At 40.0% G+C, this 24,624-nt stretch overlaps 1 protein-coding gene across 2 annotated transcripts in view; it reads right to left on the bottom strand.

Annotated features, from left to right (window-relative positions):
* IFT56 (intraflagellar transport 56) overlaps positions 1 to 20,299 on the bottom strand; it is a 47,035-nt gene extending 26,736 nt beyond the window's left edge. For both annotated transcript variants that reach the window (XR_012585758.1, XM_074577285.1), the window contains exons 1-9: positions 20,218 to 20,299; positions 19,914 to 20,051; positions 19,453 to 19,545; positions 14,504 to 14,618; positions 6,894 to 6,943; positions 5,060 to 5,205; positions 3,598 to 3,769; positions 3,112 to 3,186; positions 1,813 to 1,915 (exon numbers count right to left, since the gene is read on the bottom strand). Coding sequence is in view for 1 of the 2 variants with exons in the window: in XM_074577285.1 (XP_074433386.1) it covers positions 1,813 to 1,915; positions 3,112 to 3,186; positions 3,598 to 3,769; positions 5,060 to 5,205; positions 6,894 to 6,943; positions 14,504 to 14,618; positions 19,453 to 19,545; positions 19,914 to 20,051; positions 20,218 to 20,220 (895 nt within the window). In the remaining variant the exon portion in view is untranslated. The remainder of the gene's footprint in view (positions 1 to 1,812; positions 1,916 to 3,111; positions 3,187 to 3,597; positions 3,770 to 5,059; positions 5,206 to 6,893; positions 6,944 to 14,503; positions 14,619 to 19,452; positions 19,546 to 19,913; positions 20,052 to 20,217) is intronic.
* Between the last annotated feature and the right edge of the window lie 4,325 nt (positions 20,300 to 24,624).

The following is a 24,624-nucleotide window of genomic DNA, read 5'->3' as shown; positions in this document are numbered from 1 at the left end:
CCAGGGCAGGTAGGGGGCTGAGGAGAGATTGAAAGAACTGCAATTGCTTAGCTTTCAGAGGAGAGGGCTCAAGGGAGATCTTATCACTGTCTACAACTAACTAATGGGAGGGTACAGAGAAGATGGAGACAGATTCCATAATGAAATGAAAGGCAGTGGACACAAGGTGGAACAGAGGAAGTTCTGACTAGATGCTTGTGTGGACAAGGCTCTAACCAACCTCTAATTGGACCTGCCTTGAATAAATGTGCTAGAGATCTCCAGAGGTCCCTTCTCACTAATAATCCGATTCTGTTATTTACCTGGAACTCTATATATTCATACAATATAAGTCAGGTAATAATGTACTTTTAATCATATACAATTGTGACCATTTGAATTTACTTGAGAATGTATACCTAATTTACAACCACGGTGAAATTTAAATAACCTCATATGAAATTTAAATAAGCTTATTGTCATTCTCTAGTATCAAATAAAACAAAATAGGGATAGAATTGCCATATTTTGTGAAGACTGTGATGTTTGCAGATTAGCAAAGTCAGATTAATTACATTTTATTGCACAGTATTAGCCGCAATAAGAATTTTTATAACTGCCAACAGTCATCAGTAGTGGGATATTGTAAAATTTGTCAGAGTCTCAGTTGAACTGAAACAATGAGGCAGCATTTCAATTGCACATGCAGACAAAAGAAGCAGTCCTGGATACAACTGAGTACTAAAGAGAATTTATTCCAACTACAAAGATTAAATCTCACCAACCTTGTTGATTACAAATCATAAAGATGTTACTCAGAACAAGTATCTGAAACCCCAAGTCAATCACACTATAAAAACCTCACAGGGCTTTTTCAACGTACTATGGTTACATACGCTCAGATTCTCTGATGAATTTATTGGGATGCAAAGAATATAAAGTTGGTGTGACTTACTTCAGCCAGCAAGATATATCTCCTTTTTTCTTAGTAATTTTCCAATATTTTTGGAAAACAAACCAAAAAAAAACAAAACCAGAACACAGGCATGGACTTTATTTATTTAAAAATTAAGACAAGACATTTTTCTGCTTTCAGATGCTCTGGTCATCTAAATGTATTTTTTTCAACGTGACAAAATACACGGCTTCTAAGAAAGCGGTGTGTGGAAAAGCAATCATCGTGTCACCTTGTATTAGATGACTGCAGTTAACACCTACTCATCACTCAGCCAGTCAATTCACTGCTGAATAAAGGAACAAAATGGGAGACTAGGAATGGCTCTGAAACTAAACTCAGACAAAATTCAAAGGAGTTGGCCAACGAAGGAGAGAAACAAGCACAAAATCCTTTCCAACTGATTCTGGTTACCTACCTGCATTCTTTAAGAGTTATAAAGTACATTTGGAATTAAATGTTTTGTTCACAAACTGTAGCCTTTTTCAAAGTCACTTTGGCTCGTATTCTGTGCTGCATTTACAGAAATAGTCATCCTTGCCTTCATAGGACATACGCCCACCATTCTTACACATTCAGGCAGAGGAGAGGTCCTCTCACTATAAACATATAAACACCACCTCCCCCAAAGCTACTTCCCGCAACCCAAGGAACTTCCAATACTCTGCTGAAGTAGATTTATTTGACTGCACACGATTAAAGCCCTTCTCTGCAAGCCATGGGAAGTCTTACATCACGATTTTCCAGAGAACAGAAAATGAAATAAATTACATTTTTCTGCAAAGGAAAAAAAAGCATCTAATGGAATAGTCAGTTGAGATCAGATGAATGAATGTCATCCCTGAAGCTATGAAAGAGATGGAGGAAGGTGCATTTACCTTGCCGGAGATAGTAAATCACAAGATTCAGTCTTGCCTCAGGAATAACATCAACCAGAGGAGGCAGGACCTGTAAAGCCCCTTCTCCACCTCGGAACACTACCTGCAGAGAAAAGAAGCGTATTGATAACTGTGTATTAAAATCTTGTCTATGATCTCTTAATTCAAGGAAATTAATCCTTAAATTCCTATATTAACAGTAGGAAAAGGTCAGTGGTACTTGCATTAGCATAATCCCTACTTTAATATAACTATAGAATTACAATGTGTGACAATCTTTATTCTGAAGAATATAAAGTATTTAATTCATCAGTAAAAATTAACTTATTTCAGCTTTTAGCAGTTCAAACCAGCACTACATTATATATCAAAGATTTTAAAGAATAATGTGGTCTGAGACAAGAGTGAGGGGAACGCATACAGAGTTACAATTTGCTTACGACGTATTCATATGAAAAAAATTAGGCTAACAACTCTACATTTATTTGGAATGCCACAAGATCCTAAAATGATCAGGAGTAGTTGATTCTTTATACTTCAGTCTCACATGACAGTTCCTCCAACAAAATCCATCATACTTATTCAATAAATGACTGGCAACAAAGACCAACAAAATAGAGAATGTTAACTTATAAAAGTCCAATTTCAAAGCAGTTTTAACTCTTGGGGGAAAAAAGTGTTAGCTTGTTGTGACCACTCTTGAAAAATGACAAAGCAAACATCGTTGAATAAGCGCAATCTACTGTTACGAGTTTTTTAACAAAATAATATCACCACGGCAAGGAAAATTAACAGGTAATTAGAGGCTCTTTTACTGCAGAACACACAAATATTTTGGCTTTTATCAGAATCTTTTCCCCTATGAACTCCTTGTTTAGTACTTTTTGGACAAAGACCATTTTCCCAACTTATCTTAATTCCACTCACATTGTTTTCATACTAAATAAGAATTCAAGGTCGGGCATTCTGACTCGTTTCTACAGTGTCCTTATTGACTGGGCTGCACAAAATATCTTGCAAAGGTATTCTTACAGACATAAATGATTTTAATATGCCTTTGGGGGTAAAAGCAGCATTATTATTATTTTGACACAGTCTCAAACTGGGAAAAATTCCAGGAAAAAAAAATACTCTCGATGGCACATTGATTATACAGGTAGGATTTATGGAATGTGACTTATATAGCAGCAGAGATTCATTTGGGTCTGCAATTCCCAAAATATTCCATTTTATGAATAATCAAGAAAAGCTCTACAAACGAGTGCAGTTCACATTAAATTCGACAACTACATTACTCACCAGATTGTGCTTAATGAGCTCCTTGCCAAACTCAAAGGACGATGAGGCACTGTCTGTCAAGTTCTTGAGCTCTGCCTGGAATTACATACATTTCAGAATTTTAAGATAAAAACAAAAAAAGCACACAAGCATAAACGTAGTTTCATATGAGCCCCAAAGCTGACAGAAAGACACCTCTAGCAGTGCTGGGTAACTGGAAGATTTTTGCCCTCCCACTTCTATGTGATGATTTTAGCAACTGGATAATACATATAGGCACAAGGTCAAAAGCGGACTGGGAAAACTGTAAAACCAGTGTGCAGACATGTGGACAGATGGTTTAATACCAGGGAAACTGCAATAGGTGACATTCCTAAGAGAAGGACACAATGACAAGATAAAGGACATTATCAACATTACTGATTAAGACAGATAACAAGGAAAAAAAAACCTGTACGGAATCTTGAACTAAAATAAAGGTGAACTGAAGGGCTGTCCAATAGATACCTCAGCTGCCTTCCCATTGTAAAGTCGGAAATGGTTACAAGCCTTAAGGTTAAGAGCAATGGTGCTGTCGGGAACTTGCTGAAGATAAACAGCTAGCACTTCCTGTGATACGTCATAGTAATCCAGTTTGTAATAGCATAGGGCCACATATACATTCAGAGCCAGGTATTCCCTGCAGGAAAGAGGATTAAAGAGAACACTTAAATCCCACCAGATAGTCATACCACAGAACATTAAAATCAGTGGAAAAAAAAGCTCTCACGTGTCTATACATCTTTTACAAGCACATCAAAACTGGGGTTTCTGAGAAATGCTTAGAGCTTTTAGAGCTCTAGTTTGTTAGCTAAGATTACACAGCTCCAGATCCAGGTTCATGTTAATTTTTTCAACGGCAGCTAGTGCAGCTTTAAAGAATTACCTGCAAAACTTTTGGTTTGCAAATCTGGAAAATGGTGGCAACTTCACACATAGGAAATACACAGAACATGAGCACCATAATTGGCCTGGCAGAATAGGAGTTTCTACGCAATACTTACAAAGACATTTAATACGTACATAAAACGTTGAAAATATTTTAATGGATCTTATTACCTTATACCAAGTACAATTATTTCAAGAAAATCCTCGCCATTACAAGCTATCAAGCCAGAAAAACTAGACACAGAAATAAGACAGGCATTTGTGGAAACAGTAAGTTAAAAGATAATTGTTACAAAGGTTACTCGGTTACTCGTTTAGCTTTGAAGGATTGCTTGTACAGGACTTGGAAATTAAAATCTCTTCCCCAAGCATTACATGACATACTTATATACGTTATGATGGACTTCTCTGAAGCATTCAAGAGGAGACACTGCCAAAAGATAGGTATGTATTCTGGGATGGCAGTTTCTATTTTATTAAACAATACTTCAAGCCACTTAAGAATTCAAGGACTTAAGAACTTGCAGAACATGATAGGAAAAAACATCAACAAGTGTCACTGCAGGATAAATAGAAATGGGAAGAATTTCAGACTTAAAGGAATGAAAGGAACTCTACATAAAACCCAAGAACTGAACCCTTCTTAGAAAGGCTAAGTGGTGAAAATGTCAGTAATCACAAGCAAGGGTCACCAGACTGGCCATCAGAGGGGAAAAAAAGAAAAAGACAAAGCAGGTACATACGCAACCATAGGTAATTTCAGAAGTAAGTAACAAAATAAAGAAAGATGTCAGAATGAATTACATGACAATATCATTAAAAGACAGCAACAGAGAGCAGACTTCTTTTTACACATGCATTTTTCAATAATGCTTTGCCATCAACAAAATTGAAGGGGCTGCAACTTGTGCACATTTCGCGGTGGGAAAGGGACATAGTAATTGGGGAAAATTCCTACTTTCAGAAACCAAGTAACTAAATTGAATTCAAATACCGACAGTATCAGAGACACTGCAGTAAGGTTTAGAGTAAAGATGCCCACCGATTATCAAGAAGAATGCGTTTGTAGATATCAATAGCTTCTTGGTAGTGGGACCGCATGTAGTGGATAGATGCCAAGCTAAGCTGATCTTCTGTAATGTCTTGCAGATTCTGGTGAGAGCTCATCAGTTTCTTCTCATCACTGAACTAAAAAGAGTGCGACACATTCTCAGAAAAGTTCAGCAAGAAAAAACATTTTAATTAGCTGGATTAGTTTTGTCCTTGCTGGCAAACAGCAGGTGATTCATATTAAACATCTGGAAAAACTCTGTTTCTTTAAAGTTAACTGACCAGTGGAGAAAGCCAAACATTAAAGAGGCAGACCAGTTGAAACTAGATAAATGTGAGGCTAAAACTAAGTACATTTTCCTTTAAGGTGTGATTTAGACATAATTACATGTCACATGCCTTGATGGGTAAGAGAGGAAAGAGCTGAATTAATTATTTCACAAACAGAATTTTGCAACACAAGATTTGACTGTTATTATTCGAGCCAGCAGAAATTTTGCTGTTTGTAGATCTAGATCTTATTTCTCATGGATAGCAGAAAAATGCAAGACTTGCCAACACACAAGCACCGATTTTCACAAGACTTCTTCACAGTACTAACAAATTCTCTTTCATCAGCTCCTTAAAATTCCAGTTTCTTTAACTAAATGGTTTACTTTTAAAGCATTGCTGTACAGCACATAACACACACGCAAGGATAGAAACAAGGAACACAGTTAAACATACCTGTTATATTTGTATTACAGTAGTAAAGTTGAGGCTATTCACCTAATCATTCTACTCAGATCACTCACTTATTCCAGTGCTTCCCTTTGCTGGTTCTGCTGACTCAACAGTGATTATTAATTTCTCTTACAGACAAATTCTGTCTTATGTATTTGTTTTTCATCTACCTGCTCAGTTTCTTCAAATCTTTTTCCTCCCTCTTTGAGACAGTCACAAAATGATACTCCAGTACAAAGGCAAGAGAAGTTGCTTAGCAGAACTAAAGGCAATCAATGGGCTTCATAGTTTTGTAAAACCCTTTATTTTCAAAGGATAACTAGATGAACTAGGAATTGTTAAACTTCTGTTTACCATAGACATACGTAAGCGCCAGTGCTGCTACAAAAATGTTTTGAGATTTCTCTTTTAACAGAGATTTAAGTAAAGAAAATCTGACATCAAAGCCAACATTCAGGATTTATACTTTCTTTCACCCCAAACTCAGTCTCTTCAGTAGTAAAATACTCGTTTTTTACTAAAATTTAGTAAAATTTTAGTAAAACCAAAAATTTAAGGGAAACCTTAAAACCAAATTTAAGGGAAGATAGCTACGTGTAGCAAGTGAAATAAGCATTTGATTATTGTTGAAATTAAAGTAAATTTCATGCTATAAACAATATTACTTCGTGGATACGGAATGACTTCGGAGGATTGGTAATAGCATATAGACCCATTTTGGTCAAATTGCTAAGTATAAGACAGCTGCAAGTTAGGAAAACTTGCTACACATCAAAGAAAAATAGTGGCTTATACATTTCTGATTCTATTCAACTTCCAGGTTCCTTGTGATCAAAAATACCACCGGGTTCCTGTTGTATGACTTACGTGAAGTGTGTTTGTAAGACTTTCCTTAGATACATACTGAGGGCATCTATTCTGAGATCATGTTTTCACACTTAATTTCTCCTCCACATTTTAATACAGTAGGACGGTTATGGAAAACGTTTGTTCTCCTGCCGCCAGAGACATTTTAATTATTCTGCCAGGTTGCCAGCATAAATTGCACATTACCAAATTGAAAAGAAAACAAACAAAGCATGAGTGAAGACAAGGCATCATACCTTATGTGCCAGGTGAAAGAGTAAACGGTTCTGGAGACGACTCTTAGGTGCTGAAAGGAAAATTCAGTAAGTATTGCTGTAAAGACCAACTCAGGGTGTCTCTTTTTATTTTGAACTCTCTTTCTCAATAGACATGCATGCACTCATATTCTTTCATTAACTAACCCAAGTACAGTTCTTCATTGACACAGCCTTTGCAGGTCGTGCCCTGAGGCAGGCTCTACCAATTTTAGAGTGATTTAAAGGCCTTCCTGCTTCCTATCTTCATTCCCCGACCATTTCTTTTGAAATCCCTGTTGAAAATAACTTTTCATTGGCCTCTGTCTCCCACAAGCCTTAAAATTTTTATGAATTGCACTGTCATTTCCCTGTGGGGCCTCTGGATAGTTCTCTGGGTTTTTTTGTGACACACAGCACAGCAGCTTTTGCAAAATAAAAAGCATCAACAGATAAACTCATAATCAAGGCTCTTTCTACAATGTTTCACATTTGAAGCTGCAATTCATAATTCCAGGAATCTTGTCAACTTCCAGTGTATTGCAAAACCCATTGTTGCCACCATTTTGTTACGTATGCATATTATATTATACTTAGTTCTAATATTTCTTCTGTCCTTTGGAACAAAAGGCACATGCAAGAAACCTGCAGTCAAAGCAGATAAGATATCACAATCTAAGATATGATGAGAGATTTAAAGGAGACATCTCCTTCTTAGAGCCACTAAGATTCATGAAATTTCTTGCTCTAGGAAGATCAGGAATTCCATATGACACAAATTGTTAATTAAAGAGCTTTAAGTCACTAGAGAGAGCCTTGTGCTTCACTGAGAGTGACAAAGGTTCTCGTCCAACAGAGCTATTAATTTCTTTTGCAAGCAGTCTTCCAAAAAGCCTTCCCTTGTTTCCTGTATTTTCTTTAGCCTACTCAGTTAATGAGCACTTTCATTCTTGCTCAGACCAAACAGCTGGCAACCTATGTTCCACAGAAAGGATGTACATGGAATCTTTACAAAAAGCAGAATTACTTACTGTTTATGAGGCCACAAAAGCGCAGAGTTAGCAAAGCAGTGGCCTGTAACACAAGGCTATAATTCTTCTGACATCTTGAACCATGAAGGAGGGCTCAAACCACCAAAACCTCTTCCCTCCCTGCCTCCAAGATGGTATTTTCTAGTAATAAGTTAGGTTTGGGGTTTTTTTTAAAGCAATTTAGGGATGGATTTCCAGGCTTCTTACTCTTTCTCCACGTAGTAAGAAAACTTTTTAACACAGCGGACAATCCCAAAATCGAAGCCACTGTCATCAGGTTGGCAGTGTGAGGCCGTCCACGTACTTCTGATAGGTACAGCAATTATTTATCCTCTTTCCTCCTTCCCAAGCTGTGTTATTTAACCATGTTCTTAGAAAAAAAGGACAGTGCATTGTATCTGTAAAGAACTGCTAGAACAGAGAAGTCCCAAAAGGCAAAGGCAGTACGAGAGCATTCTCAAAAAACCACAACATCTTACAAGGTATTACTGCATCATGTTGTTAAGAACCTAAATGGTCTTCAGTCTAGGATATATGTGGGAATTTTCATTAGCCTAATTATTAAAGAACAGAAAGGTTTTCTGATATACAATCAATATTGCATAAGCAGCAGTAGTAGTATAACTGACACAGTACTACGTTCTAGAAGTTATTTCATCCATTAAGGTACTCTAATGTTCTAACTCAATTTAAATGCATGTTCTTCAAAATGTTGCCAGGAACGATACTGCGGTAACTCCACATGTGCCCCAGCATTAATTGATAGGTTTTAATATCAAAGTTTAGAAGGGCTGCACATGGACCCCACATGTGCTTTTGTGCGAAACTTAAACCGACCACAACCGCCCTTTACAATTCAAAACACTTGGTCATCAAAGACTCCAAAAATACAAGCAGGACAGATTGTGGGATTTACACTGAAAATAACATATTGCATAATCACAGTACTACGGGTAAAGACACGAATGTTCCTTTTTTGAGTAGGTTTTGTTTCCTTTTTTTTTTTTTGAGTGGGTTTTAGCATTAATTTCACTGTGAAAATTGTGACTTGCAAGCAATACTCCCTCAAGAATCTAAACCGAGGAATTCTTGTTTCACTGGTCAGCCAATGACTACAGTGCTGCCCTTGCAAACCTGGCATCTGATCTGACATCAAAATTATTATTTACTTCTTGGCAAAAGCTGGAGGGTTAGTCCACGTTATTTGACACCTAAAAACAGGCAAAGGATGAAATATGAGTTCTGATGGTGTGCATGGATAGATAAATGGAGGGAGAGAAAATGTCCTGCTTCATAAAATATTATATGATACTATGCATTTGATATTCTTTAAAGTAAGACACTTCTCCAGACAGAGAAGGAGAGGGGCAAAACCCAAAAACATAGTCCTGTCCATATAGTAAGCAGAACCATGGAAACATTCAATACCAGCAGTTTCTTCTCTCCCAGAGACAAATGCATTTTTTGAGGAAGACAAGGAAACATATGAACAAGGTCAGATTATTTTCCAGAAAGAATTTGGTTATGAATATTGGATAAAGCTGTTGTCAGTCACTGCAGCAGGAAGTGATACAACTGCCTCACCAGAGATAATGATTTTTAAGGGATGTTAGGCTTATTCTTTTATTACTCTCTGCTGCTGCCGAATTTCATTGTCACTGATCTACTAATGCCACAAGGAAGCACAACCTTCTTTTCCTGTCCTACTTTTCAAGACAATGACTGTACGATTTTATTTATTTTTTTTTTAAAAATCAGTACTAAGAAATCTAGGGATCATAACAAACACGATGACAAAGCTGCATGGAAACAAACTGGACCCAGCTCCAAGTCTACTATTGGCCTTGTGCTGAAGACATCACTGAGGTAGCTGGATAGGATATATCTCTTTCCAGCATGAAAACATGCCGATATCCTATGCTAGGATTTTTGTCATGATTTGTGCCGATGTTTCAGGCACTGAAGTCAGAGTTGACTTTGATCTTAAAAGCGTTCTGTATATTTTTATCTGCTGACACTAAACAGGCACCTACTGAAGTTTTTGTTAAAATATAATAAACAGCTACAATAAGAATAAAGACAGTTATCTTCACTAGTTATTAAACAAAAAGTTAAGCTCACTAGAAGTGGCAGCTCAGACCCTTGGTGGGTTTTATATTGCTGCCACAGGCAGTGAGATGACGAAATAGAGTCATGGACAATCTGGCATTTGCGCCTTCTCATAAGAGCGCAAAGCAATGCTGGTCATGCATCCATCATTAACAAATCCCCCCTAGCAGACATAACGCACACGCTATAGCAGCACTTCACACATTAACAGATGTGGAACACATCTTAAACATACACATCAGGAGCTGAGAGGAATGGAACGGTGCTGAGAAGGCTCCAGACTGACAGCACAGAAAACATGACCAGAGGAAACCTTATTCTCCTGTCCTTGAGAAACAACGCCCTTCTCACCTGAGTACAGCAGCTGCATGAAGCCCTCTGTGCCTCAGAACACCAGTCTCACTGGTGGAGGGAAAGTGCAAGGGTATGGGAAAAGCATTCGGATAAAACGTGGTCCAACAGCGAGGTTCACGCACACATTTGAATAGCTCAACTGTTCAGAATTTTCTCAAATGAAATTTACAGGGGACATTCACTGAAATTTTCCCTTTCCCAAAATACTTAAAAGCCAGTTCAACTATGTTCTGTTACTTGCAATATATACACATTTCATTTCAGGCATGTAAGTTAAAGATCATTGAAGCAAAAAATTATCAATTATTCCTGTTCTGTAGCTTCCACTATACTTTAAAAAGCAAATCAAGAAAATAAGGTTAGTAGTTTTTAAAGTTTAAATATGTACAAATTGATATTTTCACTTGCATACTTTGAAAGTTCCATATATGAAACCCTGCTGGTTCAAAACCACAGCTAAAATGCAATGAAAATTAACAACTGTTCTCAAGACATACAGTACAAGCAGAAAGCAGGTAATTTTGAAATGTAGGTGAACACGCAGTCTAAAGAAAAAGAAAACCCAGCAACTTTTCCATGCCTGCTTGTAACTGCTCATTTTCACTAGTGACAAGTATTTGACACCTGGCAAACGTTGGTACATGCATAAGCAAAACTGGTTTGGAAAACGTTATTGTTCTTCCTAACCCATCTCTGTTCTGCTTTTGTATAATATTGCTCCTTTCAGTATAGGCTGTGAAACGAGAAGTAACTCTGTTCAGTTAAACCGCATTCAGATCTGACACATGCAGAGTTGTGAAGAAGTAAAGTAATTACAAAGCTGTGCCCATCAAAAATTAGAAGGGAGGAAAAAGGAAAAAAACCCAAACGAAATATTTTAATGACTGGTTCAGGAACACAGCCTTGTCTGTGCATGAATCTTAAATCTAATTGTAAAATTGCATTTATCCTAAAAAGACTGGTTTTCATAATAGATTTAACTGCAGCCCCAGTTACACGCACATTTTGTGGTTTAAAAGAACACTGTTAGTTCTTGTGTTTTTCTTAATGCAGTACTAGCCAACAGCTTCTGAGAGTGCTATGCAGGCTTCTGAACACTAGGATCAATTGCCAGGATGGCCGTGCAAATGTGCCAGGCTTTGCAAGGCACGGGAACTGGGAATGCAACGTAAGATTATTTGGTTTTATAATTAAAAAAATAGTAATTTGTTATTATTATTTATTAAACCAAGATGAAGACTTTCAGCCTCATTCTGTCAAGACTAGATGGGCTAGCACAGAGCATGGAAAAATATATGTTCAGCCAACGTATGAGAGCACAGATGCAAAAGGAGTAAACAAAGCATCACTTGGCAGCTTTACTATGGGATGACTATGAAACAACAGTACCTGACTTTAACTCTACTTTCACCTTAGATCCAGGAACATTAGTAACTGTAATGTAAGGGGACAGCAGGGAAAAAGAAGCCAGAAATATCTGAAAGGAATTTGGAAAAAAGCCTAAAGGAGATAAAGTACGACTGTAATGAAAAACCTTCAAAGAAGGATTTTTCTTTATTTACCTTTTTGCTCTACTTCTTAGGTTACATTTGCAGTAATTCTGGTTTGTTCAGCTTTTGATATACAGATTTATTCTTTGCTGACAGTATGTACCATGAAGTTTTAATGAAGTAACGACAAGCTAAGAGAACACTTCACATCTATTATAAATAAACATAAAACCTTGCTCCACATGAGATAGTGGACTATATATCTTGTATGAAATGCAATAATTACCTCATGGCTTTTAATGCTAATTTCCTAATTTTTAAGTATCCTGCATATTTTTACTCAGACAGTTAACAATAACTTTCTTAGGCAACAGCAATAGTACATGGCAAGAAGGAACTTCTATCTGATTTCTAGACATTTACATGTTTGTGTGGAAAATCTATTCCAGAAAGCCAGCTGACATTTATGTTCCCTTTCACACAGGGATTCCATCACTGTGGAAATTTAGAATTATAGCTGAAAATAAATTATTTCTCCCTCATTTGTTTTAGCACTATGCTACTTTCAGGAGCTTAGCATAACTGCAGCAATTAAGAGGAAGCAGTATGCGAGAATTCAGGCAAAATAATCCCAGAACAGCAATGGTAAGCAGCCCAACACTAACGCTATCATTTTTTCAGCAGTAATCAGGGCAGTACTGGATAAATGGTGTTCTTCCAGAGACTTCACCTGTTGTGTCTATATCAAATGAAATATTTTGCTTCTTCAGGATCTTTGCAAAACCACGGAAGAGATCATGAGATATCATGGCTTCACCTGGAAGTAATATATTGCAAACAGCCATAACTGATGCAATCCTAAAATGTTAAAAAACCTAAAAGAGGATCTCTCAAAGGAAAAATAAAATGATCCATCCTCAATGTAAGAAAGACTGAAGTGATGGGAGTGGAAAGAGGAATATACAACACTTGGAAGCCTTCAATGGAGAAAGGACAAGTGTTACAAATCTTCAGTTGGGACGAGCCCAAGTAGCCAGAAATCATCTGTATTACAGTACTCAAAAGAAAGGTTTAGCACCTCGCGATAAAAACTGGCATGCTGCCCTTCTTAAACAATTACATAAAATCCAAGACTGATATTACTAGTGTGAGAACTCAGCTGTTCTCTGTTCCCTCTGTCAGCCACACTCCCTACGTCTTGCACTCCTTTCTTAATATTCCTGCCCTTGCATCCAGCACCCAAGTGCCACTAACCACACCCCCTACCCTGCCACTCACTGTGCTACTACAAACTAATCTCAAGGGGCACGAAAAACTCACTTCCAGCTCACGGTAATCTGTCATCTCTAGAATGCATTACTGTAATTCACATGATTTGAAGCTGATGACAATGACTCCACCTGGTACAGGATGCAGCCACTTGCTTCCCCAATGGCTTAGGTCACAGTGACACCGCAAGCTCTATTGCCCAATTATTTTTAGATTCCAGTTCAAATCCAAGATTGTAATCTCCGATGCTCAAATCTGCGGTACGTTAAAGATTAAATTATCTGTGAACATTAGAAATTTACACACCTCTTGAAAAATATGGATCACAAAGCCCTGCATGAAATTTTTTACAGTTGGAAACAAAACATTTCCAGTTGTGGGATTGGAGCCCAGCATGATCTTTCAGAGGATTTTAAAGGGATACTGGAATCTAATTATTTCTAAAAAATACTACAATACTGTCCTTTTTGAAAGCACTCCTCCACAGTAGCAGAAAGTACACAATTATTTCCTCCCTACCCTATTTTCAGTCCAAGACTAGAAGACTAAATAAAGAAAGAAAAGAGAAAACCCATAATTTTATAAGAGTTTTATCCTAAAAAGGCAAGAGTCACAGCTTGACTGAGAACTTCACTACTATTAATTCTGCTTAGAAAGCCCTGGGCTACTATGGTTATGGGAAACAATATAAATCACTAAGATAAATAGAAAGTGATGGGTAACAAAATTAAACTGCAGAAATATTTTTAGGCTGTAAAAATTGCCTTGGAATCTAATTTCCATTCCTCTTCTTTAAATGATCTCATGCATGTTCAGATTAAAGTAGAACTGTAACACTGACTGCAGTGAACCCCACGCCTTGAAGAATTGCATACCTAATATCTTACTTATAAGGCAACAAGACCACATACTAAGTCACTCAAACTATGTAAACAGAATTCTTGTCCACATCAGGGAGAATGCTGAACTCTCTCAGATGCTTATTTTTTGATAACTTCACTAGCCTAATTAACTTCACCTGCACTGGCTCAGAGACATGGAATCAGTCAAAAGAAAAGTAATTTTTTGTTGCTGGTCAGCATATGCTGGGTTTTGTATTTAGAAATTAATAAGAGAAATTATTTTCCAGATGCTTCTTCCCGTTCCAGCTGCTCCACCTGCCTAAGGTATTTTTAGGAAGCAAATGGCATCATAACTATTCTGTTAAATGGGGAAAAAAAATAAATCAACCAAAAACCCCAAACAACTTTGCTCAAAACTATCCTTTATTCCTATAAAAAAACCCAACAAAACATTGAATACTTTCTCTGGAAATCACTTTAAGTGTTCAAGTCCTTTCCATCAGAGACATATATCTCACCTTTCAAGGCTGCTTGTTCAGCTTGTGTATACATTCCCAGAAAGAAGTATGTACAGGCAAGGTTCACCCAAACATCTGGATTGCAAGCTGGTTGTTTGGTTAAGGCCTCATATTCCTGTAACAGAAGGGAGGACTGATTTTTTAAAAATGCATAATAGCACAGACTTGTATTAAATATCATTATTTCTTCCACCATTTTACAACGTATCATTAAATTATTGAGATCACAGGACTTATTCACGAGTTCACTGGAGTTCTTACAACTAAACTATTACATTTTAACCTAAGGTGGGTCTCTAGCTCTTTTTTGTTTACAGCAATAGAACAGACAACGGGGACAAGCAGCAATATAAATCTTCACTGTAGAAACATGAATTTAGTGCATATTGAAGTTATAAATATATAAAAATTATTATCACATATTTATACATTATAGAAAAATATGATTATTTGTGTTTATAAAAGATTAATATATTAAAGTTATAAAGGCACCAACATAACCCCTTTTCTGATGCTTTCATAACATCTCCTCCAGTCAAAGCCTGGGAGCCATAAACACCAGGGAAATCTCTTTGTGAATATTTACTGGAGAAAGTGTTAAACATGCTTTTATAAACCTGTGGGTAGTGTCTTAGATTAGACAATGGTCTCCAAAGTGGGGTGTGCGCACCCCAGTGGTTGTGCAAGGCAATACCATCGGGTGCAAGAAGAAAAATTATTTTGGTACCATTAATAACTAAAATAAACATTTTAAAAATAGTGTTTATTTCCTCTTTATCTCATCCTTTTTAAAATTTATATTTTTGTGTATGTTTTATAATTGTATAATATATTAGTGCAGTAGTACACATATATAATTTATAAGTATATATGTATGCGTGTATATTGGGGGGGCGCGCTCAAAAATTTTTTACTTATAGGGGTGCGAGACCAAATTTGTTTGGAGGCCTACAAGTAAGTATTGGGCAAATTCAAGACTTCCTAATATATAAAGATATAATTATGGTAAACGTTACTAAACTGTGCCTAACTTCACCATTTCCCATTTTAAGATTTACAGCCAACAGCTACAGAAAACTACTAGATACCATGTTCTGATATTTCTTACACATCCACATTCATTATGTATCCCTTAATATTGCCTTCATTTCTTGTTATTTGTGAAACGGTAAAAACTTAACAGATCAATCTTTCAATCTATTTTTTAATGAAGGAAAACTTTGCAGCTACCAAACAGTGATGTTCCTGAAGATAAACATCTTTGCTCTGCGTAACAACGGTACTAGTTTTTAGGCAGGGAAACCTCTCGATACCTTTTTTTTCTTTTCCCTCTGCCAGGTTTCCATTAAATTACTAGGAAGGACCATCCCAGTGAAAGTGCCTCCTGCTGGTGCTCCTGCTGTCCATCCAGCCACGTCCAACAGGCAGCATAAGGCAAAGCAGGCAGGGGTACGCAAAGTTCTCACAAGACTTGCTGAAAGAATGCCATCTACATACTCCCAATCACCATAAGCCTCTCGTCCCTCCCAGCAACACAACCCCTTACCAGCTTTTCCTTCAAACATATGAACTGGAATTTTCCCCTCTGCCTAGGGAGAGTTTACCAGATTGTGCCTCCATGGGTGGAAGACTTCTTACCTCTGGAAGAAAGGCACAGATGTGTATATATAGAACTAGAAAAATGAGCCCTGTGCAAAGGACAGTGAATCCCAAGAACAGAAACATGCTGACAACAATAAAGTTCATAGTTTGCAAGCATGAGGAATTTTTTTTTTTCCCGTTGCCAAGTGAAAGTAAACTGAGCTCCCAAAACAGAGAAGATATTGGTAAGGTATGCCCTTAAAAGCCAGCTCAGTCTTGCTAGTACTTCAGCGACTAGCTGTCCTTCAAGAAGGGCATAAAAATTATAAAAAAAAAAAAAAAAAAAAAAAAAAAAAGGAAAAAAGAAAACATTTACATAGAGGCCAACCTTTCCTACTGAGGCCAGTTCAACCTTGATGTAGACCTGTCACAGTGCTGTGAGAGACAGGCCACTCCTGTTTATTGGGACCATCTGGAATCTTTCAAAATCCGTTCAGATTCAATGCACCCAAAGGTCTCTCTCAGCTATGGCTTCAGGCAGATTAATTAGAAAGACAAAGTGCATAAACACAAGTCATGTTCTGGCTTGGCCATTCAAAGCAAGCAATAAATAAAGAGTGCTCTAGCAGTACTAATGTGAATCTATGGAAACACAGTAAATAAAAGTGAGGACTATTAGTGCTCCTTACCCTGTAGTTCTGGGCCATGAGCCCAGGCTTGTCCCTTTCCTCACCAAGGGGCATTCAACATCAGTCTCTCAAAGACAACTTCACAAGAGTTTCCCCCCCCCTCCTCCCCAAAACACCAACAAAACCAACCAAACTAAAGACTCCAAAAGCTTTCCCAACAGTCAACCTGTGGCATGTCTTTGCCAACCAGGAGCACAACTTCTTGTTATTTCACCCTATTCCACCTCTCACCCCCATCACAATACACATACGCTTTTCCTCAAAAGCAGGCTGTCAGGTTGATTGCCTGCAACTATGGTCACCTACTGACAATGCTGAGGGCAGTGGGATTGTGTTCACTGCCATTATTACTTTTCTGGATTCTCTAAGCCCATAAACACAGATCCTGAAACCCAATAAGACCAACCTACGGGGCTGCCCCACAAACGCTCAAAGGACATGTAGAAATACTAATCATAAATTGGCTACAGTCATGACAGAGAAGCCTAGGGAACCTCCCCAAGCCAAAAATCCATCTTTTACTTTCTACCTTCAGCTGTCAGGAACTTGAACGTACCTATAGTCTCACACTTCCAGTAGAAGTACTCAAGCAAGATCAGATACTGCTCATGAATGAATCATTACCCTAGTATACAGGCCTATTCATTTCACCGTTTACCATTTGACTGAAATTATCCTGAGCATAGTCAGGGTAGACAGGAAGTCCCGTCCAGTAAAGAGGTGGAATGGCTCCTGAGTCTCTGCTAGGAGGCAGGCAGCAGATAGGAGACTGTCGGAATCGCTGACTGTAGTTTGTGAGATTTTGACAGAAACAATGCTTTGAAGGCTCTGGCCCAGGGATCACACTTTGCTCTCATACGTGCAGCTGATGAGCCAAAATGGCATTACCATGTCTGGCGGCTGTACCATGCCAGCATCCTGTGTGCCTAAGCCCAGTCAGAGGGCGCAGAGTGCAAATGTGAAACCTGTTCTCAAACCCAACCTAGCAGCGCGCCTGCCCTTCCCAATTCCTCTCTTAAATACCTCAAATATGTCTTATAACTGTCCCCTTCCTAGACCTGGCTGCTTGAATTTTTAAGATCAGGCAACTCAGAAACAGAATCATCAGACTGATACTCTGATTCTGGTCCTTGGGTGACACTGGGAAACTTTTCAGGAAAGGTTTAAGATTAGTGCTATGAGCAAGTCATGGCAGAAAGACAGGTGGGTTTTCCCCTGGATGTGGAAGCAGATGTGGAAGACTCCAGAAAAATAATTAGATGCTGCCATCCACCAGGGGAGTTCTCGTTGCAATACGATGCTAGGAAGACACTAGCCACTCAGTGTTAGTAAAATCATTTTGTCAGTGAAGGAAGCCAGCCAGTCCCCAGGGAAGAGTTGAATCTGGTGCAGTACCACTTGTAAACTCATGTACAGCGGTAAGAATGATCCTACCAAACCAGTGTCAGTGGCATATCCTTTGAGAAAGGCACCTACTAAGAAGGTGAAAGCGTGACCCTTTTGAAGCTGAGGTTAGTGTTCTACCTAGAGACTACCTGACTGTTGGTGTGCCTATGATAAAAGAAAGTGAATTCTCTCATGTGAATGTGCCAGGTATTTTGCTGTCATTCTCTCTGAAGATATTCTTGCAGCTGGAGGTCTGTGTGGTTTTCATTTTTTCCCTGCTTCTCATAGTAGTGAATGATGGCCACCTCACCCCAATTCCCGAGCCTTTCCAAAAGTTGCCATGCAACCAGCATGCCTGGCTCACTATGAAAGTATCATTATAAATAAAAGTATTATCGAGCAGCATAATTTCTGAAGACCCTTATCAGATATATGGAATACAAACCATGAACTGGGAATATAGTGACTATGTGTTGTCACTTGCAGGCATTTATTTTGTGTGCAGTGTCACTCTGGAGAATTCTGCAAAATCATCTACCCATAGTATTATAATTACAGTGCTCTTGGCACTCCCCAAAGAGTGCTCAAAGATCTAGATGGTATAGATAATTAAGGAATTTGTCCTTGAGAATACAGCAACAATGCTTCTGTAACAGAGCAGAGAAGATACAGCACTACACTTCAACCTTGAAGCTGATAACTGAAAGGCAATTCAGGCTCCACAGTCAGCACTCTTTCCCGTGATTATTACAGGCTTGGGAATCACAACTACGGTGTTCTGTCCCAAAAAGAATCTAGGCTGAGATGCACAGACCCATTTCCCACATGCCACCACAAAATTACAAAGTTATCAGGACTCATCACTGTGCCAAAAATCAGTCTTAAATCTGAAAAGACAGGCCCTGTGATCTCTCACTTAAAACACACACACAAACAAACCAACCACAAACGATGTATACAAACCTTTTGGGAAAAAGAGGACTAGGCTGTAGTTTTTAAAAGCCTGAATCAACAGCATCACCTAGTGGTGAATCAAACAGCACATACAAAACCTAATCTCTCAGGTATTAAATCAGACAGTAGATAACATTAAAAAAGGTTTATTTTCATAGGCAAATAACTTTATTTTCCAGTTCAAACTGCTTTCCACTGCATCTGCTTTACTACTGTACATTTGTACCTTAACTGTCTGGCAGAACTGCGGCCTGTTTCAGAACATCTTCCTCCCGTTGCCATCGCTTTATCACAACATCCCAATTTCCAGCCTCGGGGAGCAGGATTTCCCCACCTTACCTCCAGTGCTCTCTTGTAGTCACCCAAATGAAAGGCAGAGTATCCAATCCAAAGGTCCGCATCCTCCTCCTGCTCACCCACTTGCCGCTTAAACTTTATAGAGAGGAAAGAACATAAGAATTCCACCAGTTGATAAACCCCCATAGATAAATAAAGTGATACCAGGCCTTTTAGACCATGGATGGTTTGGCAGCTGCGGGTGCTACTGGGGTGGAGCTGCGCTCACATTTCTGAGGGCAGCAGCCGGCAGCCCTCACACGCCAAACCTCGTTCCACCAAGTGAGGGGAAAAAGCGGCAGCAAAGGGGTGCGGGAGGAGGCGAAAGGGACACAAGGCCGGGGAAGGGCTCCCCCCCCCCCCGCAGCCGTTGGGCACCGGCGGTACCGCTCTCCCCAGGGGAGCGGGAGGGCCAGTGGGCCGCGGTGCCCTCCTCGGGCCGGGGTCTCTGCCTCCGCCGTTACCTCCAGCAAAGCGATGGCGCCGGTAAAGTCCCTCAGGGCCAGGAGCTCTTCCAGCTGCGGTACCTTCTTCCCTTTCTTCCTCCGCCTGTCTCCCAGCGGCGGGGTACCCCCCACGGCCGGCTTGGCCCGGGAAAGCATCTGAGCAGAGAGAGCAGAGCGGGGCCGGGTCAGAGCCGGGGCGGTAAGGGCCGGGGGGGAGCCCTCGGCGAGGCTTCCCCCGTTCTGGGGGTGAGGGAAGCCCCGCGACCCCCGCGCTAGGTCTGAGGGAAGCCCCGCGACCCCCGCCCCGCCACCTCTCACCCACCATCCTGCCGCCGGACCCGCGCTCCTGCCTCCGCCGAAGGCGCCGTTGCCGGGGCAACCGCGGAAGGGCGGAAGGCGACGGCGCGGAGACCGAGCGCGGCGGAAAACAGGGGCCGGGCGGCGACCGGCGCCGCCCCTCAGGGTTCCGCCTCCGCGGCGGGCGCCGGTCTCCGTAGTGACAGCGGGGACGGGGGATTTCGGCCCCTCATTCGGTCTGTGCGGGTGCTGGTACCCCGGACACACAGACCCCTATGAGTTGTGGTCGAATTCCAGCTGCTGGGGCTTAAACCTCTGCACACACCGAGGAGAGAGTCCCCTCACCCAGGAAAAGAGTTAAATAACGGAGTTTAAGGTGAAGACAAGACGCGCTGCGCCCGTCAGGGGCAGGGCACGGCCAGAGAAACGCACTGACGAGCGACAAGCCCCTTGTATCCCCTTCTCTTTCGCACGCTGCTCCCTCCCCAAACCACCCCCATCTCTCCCTTTCCCCACCTTTCGTCCTTCACCTAAACATCCCGTAATAAGCCTTGTGCGAACCCAAAATGCTCTTCCCTGGCATCCCATGATGAGTCCCACAGGCTTGAAGCCAGCAAAGTGATCCAGAGAGCTTCTCCTGTCATCCCGAAATGGGGGTTCTTCATTCAGTGGGAAGGAGTCACCCAACACACTTGAGTCAAGATACTTGTTTTTGTTTCAATCCTGCAGAATCGGGTGCCGGGCATTTAATGACAGGCAGCACACCTCACGTGTCAAACCGCCCAATATTTATGAGGCTAAAATACAGCTGATTGGTTATTAGTGCTTCATTCACCGCTCCTGGCTATCCATATGCATATAAGCTCGTGTTTGAAACATTTAGGGAGGTTACCTGGTTAGCATGCTCATTATTCACAAACGTGTATATATTTTAGCACTGTAACTCTCCAAGGGTAGCTTGGGATACACACTTGGCTCCACTTTTGTCCAGAAGCTATATTTTTTTGCTATCTTTTGTCTAATTCAGCAACTGCAAAGACTTGTTGTTTCATGCGTCCAGCTCTGGAGTCCTCAGCACAAGAAGGACATGGACCTGTTGGAATGGGTCCAGAGGAGGGCCACGAAGATGATCAGAGGGCTGGAGCACCTCTCCTATGAGGACAGGCTGAGAGAGTTGGGGTTATTCAGCCTGGAGAAGAGAAGGCTCCGAGGAGACCTTATAGTGGCCTTCCAGTACCTAAAGGGGGCCTACAGGAGAGATGGGGAGGGACTCTTTATCAGGGAGTGTAATGATCGGACATGGGGTAACAGTTTCAAGCTGAAAGAGGGTAGATTTAGATTGGATATCAGGAAGAAGTTCTTTACTGTAAGGGTGGTGAGGCAGTGGAACAGGTTGCCCAGGGAAGTTGTGGATGCCCCATCCCTGAAGTGTTCAAGGCCAGGCTGGATGGGGCTTTGAGCAGCCTGGTCTAGTGGGAGGTGTCCCTGCCCATGGCAGGGGGGTTGGGACTGCATGATCTTTAAGGTCCCTTCCAACACAAACCATTCTATGATTCTATGATTCTATGAGTCTGTGATTTCGCACCCTATTCAAGGTCAGGTACCTTCTGTGATGTCTCAACCGTGTCCCAACCAAAAAGTCTTGATAAACTTTTAACTTTGTTCTTTAGACATCACTTCCACTGACCAGAGAGATTCTCCTGTTGATCGCTCTCCTGTGAGGGAGCGCCACAGATGTTTATACTTTTCTGGTAAACGTAGCCACTCCATCTGTATTTCTATAATTATGAACATGGAGAGCATAATCTAAAATGTTAGGTATGCCGGTTGTGTACGTTTTAACTGCATGCAGTAGCTTATCTCTCTGACAAACTCTGTATAATTTTCAAGCACAGCTTGTGGCGCCTCTGACATTGCAGTTTGCTGCAAAGAAAACAGTCTCTCATATTTCCCGAGGAACACCATGCAGGGGAATTACCCAGACTTTAATTTTGATATTGCCTGAATTGCACCATTAGCAATTCCAGTGCAGAGGACCGATACATTACGCTACTGCTGACAACTCAACTAGCCAAAAAATACATGTCCATGGACAGGACTAATGAGGTATCTGTATTTCTACCATTTTTGCATCCTTTTGCACTGCGATAGAAAAGAGAGGCTTTTAAAATATAAATAAATATATCCTGTCACACTGCAAGCATCTATAATACATTCCAGCAGTAAAGAAGTGCATGCTGCTTCTTCAAAGTGTGGGTTCCACGTTCACCTTCTCCCGATGACTTCAAGACAGCTTGACTCAGGAACGATACACCTGTCTTGCAACTGTCCCTGAGAGATTACTCTGCAACCAGGACCCACAGGAGCACAACAGCACCATGACAGTGTCCCTTGCTTATGAATGTGCTTTCATAGCACAGGCCATAAAGAAGGCAGGCAAATAATCCACTCTCCTGCAGAGGATTTCTCTGGAAGAAATTAATTTTGAGTTAGTCAGGCAAAGTGATAAAGAATGAGCACCAGTGATTTGGTCTCCCTATAAAGGGAGACCTGCTCGCTGGTGGGGTGGTGTGAGGAGCAAAAAAGGATTTGACTCTGTGTAAGGACTGCTCAGCAGTAACTAAAATATCCCTGTATTATCAACACTGTCTTCAGCCCAAATCCAAAACATAGCCTCATACTAGCTACTATGAAAAAAATTAGCTCTATCCCAGCCAAAACCAGTGCATCTTGTCATGTCTCTATTGCCCAGCTCAAGAATGCAAACAACAGTCATGTCAATTAAAGACCTCCAAACAGTGAAACAAAAATTCTTAATTTTTATGTTTATTTTGTGAGGGGAACCTCTTTCTTTAGTTTCCACTGGTGTTTATGTCTGTGGTTGTATGGCTTTATGGGAACTGCATCTTCAGAATTTTCCTGATACTTTCAGCACCCAACCTGTCATAAAGATTCAGTCAAGTTAATAAAAGTAACTTAAAAGCTGTCTTTGTATTGGATTTCAGCATCACATTTAGGTAAGTTTTCAGAAATTTATGTATGTAGAACCAAGGGACAGCAGGCGAGACAATCTGCTGATCCAGCACAAGTCAGTATCAGAACTGAAAACACAATGCATGATTAGCTGGATCCGTACAAACTTACCCAAGCCAGAAAGCCACATCATTGGCAAGGGCTACGTCCCAGAGAATGCAGTTGGACTGGTCCAGGACATGTGCTGGTATATCCGCACGGTATTCCACTGCCATATGGATTTACAGGATCAAGTGTGCACTAACTAGAAGATCTCATAACTCCTTCCCATCACATAGTATAGACATGTATTACGTTTAATAAAAAGCATTTAAGGAAACTGAAGTATGTATCCAAGACATAAATTATTACACACTTGAGCCATTTACCTTTGTAAGGAAAACCAGAACAGATGTTTGCACGTTACAGATAGCTTACATTTGTCACTTGACAGAGCTGTATCCTGATGAGTCTAGAACAGAGGCTAACTGTTACGCTGAAAAGAAAAATATGGCCTGTCACTCTGGAAACAAAACCCTTTAGAGAAAGAGTACAAAATCAGCAGTTAAGCAGAAAGGCATCTTACTATTTTCTTTTGGTAGTATACAAGTTAGATGGATGAATAACATTCTCTTCAAAGTGTGTATGTGTTGGGGAAGGGTTAAAAGGAAGAAGACTGTCTTAATTGAGCTAGATATTTATCATACATCATATACTTAGCTTCATCTTCTGGTATGTGGCAACACAGATCAATGAGAAGGTAGGGCCGCCACCTGAGCTGCTGGTAGTGTGATGTAATTCCAATTACAACTTTTCTTATCCTTGTCTGTAGTTTTCCTCTTGCTAGATTGCTAACTTCTGATGAGAACAGTCCGTGCTCTGCAATGTAATTCCACTCTAATCTGTGGCAGCAACTGTGAACTCCAAGAACAGACCTAAACTCTTGATAACCCATGGGAATGGCAATATAATGACGACTTCTACTTTATCAGGAGCTGTACGTGATCAGGATCATTATGTACTATCAGGATTACACAACACATGACCCACATATTTGCATGCTGTTTTACAGGCTTGTTCTTTATCAGTAGATAGTTTCAGTCACAAAGAAAAATGTTTGTAAAGTGTTTCTTTATGTTCTTGTGTAGTAAATGAGAAAAAAAAGATCAGCTCTGAAGAGTCAACATAGCTGCTATGCAGCTGCTGTACATGTATACTCTATACATGTATACAGCCACTATGTAGGTATAATATACAGCTATGTTTGTCATCATTTACACTACTGGCTTCTAAATCTGGATAGTAGAAATATTGTAAAAATAATTAAAAACACAGAAAAAAATTATTTCAGGTCCTTGGTTCTCTCTGTAATATTGAAAATTAAAGAAGACATCTTTATACTATATGATCTAGACCTGTA

Source organism: Larus michahellis, chromosome 1 (assembly GCF_964199755.1).
Source record: "Larus michahellis chromosome 1, bLarMic1.1, whole genome shotgun sequence".
Lineage (NCBI taxonomy): Eukaryota > Metazoa > Chordata > Aves > Charadriiformes > Laridae > Larus > Larus michahellis.
The sequence above is the reverse complement of the archived record's forward strand: the minus strand, read 5'-3'. Positions and strand labels throughout refer to the sequence as shown.